This window comes from Carassius auratus, chromosome 19, assembly GCF_003368295.1.
Source record: "Carassius auratus strain Wakin chromosome 19, ASM336829v1, whole genome shotgun sequence".
Classification (NCBI taxonomy): Eukaryota; Metazoa; Chordata; class Actinopteri; order Cypriniformes; family Cyprinidae; genus Carassius; species Carassius auratus.
This window is the reverse complement of record NC_039261.1, coordinates 19,572,573-19,576,216: the sequence shown is the minus strand read 5'-3', so window position 1 is coordinate 19,576,216 and position 3,644 is coordinate 19,572,573. Positions and strand designations below refer to the sequence as shown.

At 38.5% G+C, this 3,644-nt stretch overlaps 1 protein-coding gene across 2 annotated transcripts; it reads right to left on the bottom strand.

The window, feature by feature from the left end:
* Positions 1–705: 705 nt before the first annotated feature.
* Positions 706–3,034, bottom strand: LOC113119778 (c-Myc-binding protein). Of its 2 annotated transcripts, XM_026289433.1 has the most exons (5): positions 2,930–3,033; positions 2,364–2,436; positions 2,237–2,285; positions 960–1,086; positions 706–882 (listed from the first exon to the last, which is right to left on the bottom strand). In XM_026289433.1, exons 1-5 carry the CDS (start codon positions 2,942–2,944, stop codon positions 841–843), a joined length of 306 nt encoding a protein of 101 aa, XP_026145218.1. In that variant the 5' UTR covers positions 2,945–3,033; the 3' UTR covers positions 706–840. The 2 variants fall into 2 exon arrangements, with proteins under 2 accessions (XP_026145218.1, XP_026145217.1); XM_026289432.1 differs by having other exon boundaries at positions 2,237–2,436; positions 2,930–3,034.
* Between the last annotated feature and the right edge of the window lie 610 nt (positions 3,035–3,644).

Below are 3,644 nucleotides of genomic sequence, written 5' to 3'. Positions count from 1 at the left end.
ATTAATCTCTTATTTAAAAAAAGGGCCCTGATGACTGGTTTTGTGGTCACATCTAGTATTTGTTGTCTGTGAGAGGTGGCTCAGATTGTGAGAAGTGTATGGTATATCTGCATCATCTGTGAGATGATCAGTAAGATCAATGCTGTGGTATATTTAGTCAGCAATGTATATTACATTATACAGTCAAAGCACAAAAAACAATACATACTATCTGTCATCCACCAGCATAATATAGCTGAGTGCAAAAGTTCATATAACCTTGCAGAACTTATGCAGAGATAAAATATATTTAACAACAACAAAAAAGCTATCTTGCATATTCTGTGATTCTCTTCAAACCAACACACTAAACTACGTGTGTTAACAGAAATACAAAGATGGGGATTATTTCCCACAATCCAGTGCTAATTCATCTTCTTTTGATTGACATCTTCAGATGTGAACCAACTGACAATTAATTTAATCAATTCCTTGAAACATTTTATTTTACATTTCCCAAATGAACAGAAAATTATGTAATGTACTTTAAGCAAAATAAAATATAATTGTTAGACCTGCAGTAATGATTTACTTGTTCTTGCTTTAATAGTTTTGGGTGAATAGATATTCTTTTTTAAACAAGGGACCGTCTCAATGGGATTACTGCGATACTTCCATTAAACAGAACTATAGTTTGTAGTTTTATAAATCAATAAACATCAGGAGAACAGTGCAAAAAAACTATTTTATTAAATATCAGGCACAATTTGGCTGAACAAAAAAAGATGTACCTCTTATACATTTATTACAAAAACAAACTCAAAGACTTCTACTGAAACATGTGAAAGTGAAGTGGTGTAGTTATTCTGTTCCCTCGCCCTGCGCCGGCTCGTACTGCAGCAGCTGTATTCACACAAACACAAGATTAAACCAGTCCGAGTTAAATCTGCTGTGAAGCGTGTGTGTGGGTCATATCTCACCCTGCTCCTCAGCTCTTTGTTCTCCTCCATCAGCTGATCATATTTCTGCTGTAAAGTGTTCAGCTCCAGCCGCAGACTCTCGGCATCTTCTGCCTCGGGTCCGACGCCCAGCTGATGCTTGATGAAGCTGACGGGTTAGTTAAGGCTGATTCACCTGGGTTAACTTTACATCTAAGGCATTTTCATAAAAGCTGCTTAAATATCTTAATTTAAATAAGGCTTAGACAAAGCCCCTTCGGAGAAACCTTTAAGGGTTAATTCACCAAGATATGAACATCCAGTCACCATTCACTGCCCTTCTTTCTTTTTCAGACCACAGAGCAGAAATTCAATGTAATGTCAATGTGATGTCATTGTATGGCCATCAGAATAAAGTTTGGTAAAGATGCAGAAGTATCACAGAGTGAGCTCATGTGACACGAGTCGTATATTCCCAGCGTTTAGCTGTGCGTGACCGGATTTAATGAAAAACAAACTGAAATGTAACGCATTATTTATCAAATATCTTGTCCTTGGCCGTTGGTTTCTGTAAATCAGTGCTTCTCCCAAAGCTCCGCACACTTGACACAGCCAGGTCGAGTCTCTAACGAGCTGATGAGTTTAATCAGGTGTTAAACGAGGAGACACAAAAGATGCTGTGGTTTGGGCCCAGGACAGGATTGAGGGGCACTAAACCAAATTTAGAAAAGAAATCCCTTAATTCACATGATTTTGTTCTCTCTGACTCACTGGATTATTTTAAAATGTTTTATGCAATATTCCAATTTTGTTCCAATTTTGTTTTTAAGTTAAATTCACAACTTAGGATGGAAGAATAGTTTACATTAAATCAACGTCATAACACGCTGGCCTACATTTATATTAAACCAGTTTCAGAGTGGGATCCACTCCCTGTTTTCACCTGCCGTCCAATCTGAATTAATAACATGGTTCAGCTTTAGAAATTTGATGAATTGTATTATTTTTCAACTTGATTTAACACAACTTGTGTGCTTTTTCGGGCCTTTCGGATGAACTGTTGTGCTAAAAAGGGTTTCATGAATCAAAGACATTTTAGTTTAAATATATATATTAATGTAATTTCACACCGAGCCCTGCTGTATTCCCCCAGAACACATGCGATCATTGCGTGACACTTCTGCATCTCTTTATAAAGCTTCACACCGGTCTCTATTCACTTTCACCATACTGACGAGCGGGACGTTCCTTTACATTTCTCTTGAAACAGAAAGAAGTGAGCGATGACTGGCTTTGGTTCTGGGTGAGAGTGAGGATACTCCAAGGCATTGTTGGGTTTCTCGTTCTCCTCGTACAGAGCCACCAGGACTGAGAAGCAGAAGATGAAGTCAGTCACACAGAAGAGCAGATGTTCTCTGATTCGGTGGATCGATCTGATGTTCTTACCGTTAGTGAGGCTTTCCAGAACTCCGGCCTTCTCCAGATATCTCCTAAACTGCTCTCGCTTCGACTCGGACACCTGTCCATCACAGCAGAAGATGAAAACACACAGATACCTGAGAAATGATCGTGTTTGCTCTCCTCTTTAACATGATGCTCACCGAAGAGAGTCTGAAGGTCAGTTCATTAGATTACAATGTACCAAGTGTCATCAATGTTAGAAAAAAAATTAAAAGAATATTTCGTTCTAGATGAAGACAGTCACAGTTAGTTGGTGTATGCTCTGCTAGTTAATGTGATTCTCTACACCTGTGTGGACCTGAGACTTCACACAAACTGATTCAAACATTCAGACATCACGAAGAAAAGCGAAGTTCGAGCAGATTCAGATTCAGACACATTTACACGATATAAAAAGGCTTTTAAAGCAAAACGCTTCTCATTTAACTTCTGTACCGCGCTTTTCACAACACAGCTTCAAGATAACAGCGTTTCAGAGTTCAGTAGTAATGAAGCGACGGCGTCTTGTGACACCTCGAGTTTTATCAGTGTTTGTTTGCTTGTTTACTCACTCTGTAATGCGCCATTGCGAACGACAGTCACCAAATGTTTGATCCGCCGATTGACTCTCCAGCGCGCATGCGCAGAGCAGAACCGGAACACAAACACTGTCGCCATGGCAACACTTAAAGGGACCGCGGCGTCAGCAAACAAACTCACGTGAACAGGTGCGCTCACGAATCATGATGCAGGACATGAAGACCTGTGAGTGTGTCTGTGTTTGATTAAATGCAATTAAACTAAGATAATATTTCTTATTTTCTTTATTGTTTTTTATAGGTCACTTTTTAAATAAGTATTTTACGTTATTTTAATTTAATTTATTTATTCAAACTGACTTACAAATGAGAACAATAGAAGCAATCAGATCAACAAAAGAACAACAACAGTATACAAGTGCCATCACAAGTCTTAGTTAGTCTAGTATAGAACGCATAGCTAGATTGTGTGTGTGTGTGTGTGTGTGTTTTATTAAGAATATGAAAAGAAAAGGTAAGTGCTAGTATTAGTTGGTTAAGTGTAGGTGAAAAAGATGAGTCTTTAGATGTTTTTTGAAAATGAGTAAAGACTCGAGCTGAGATTGGGAGGTTCTTCTGCCCTCGGTTGAGTGTGTATGCAGCGAGCTACACCTACAATAAGAGAAGGTGATTCCAGGAATGACAGGACACAGTTTTCTTCTTAGTGCCTTTACTGAAGACCTATCTTTTTATTGTAAAACTGTGAACA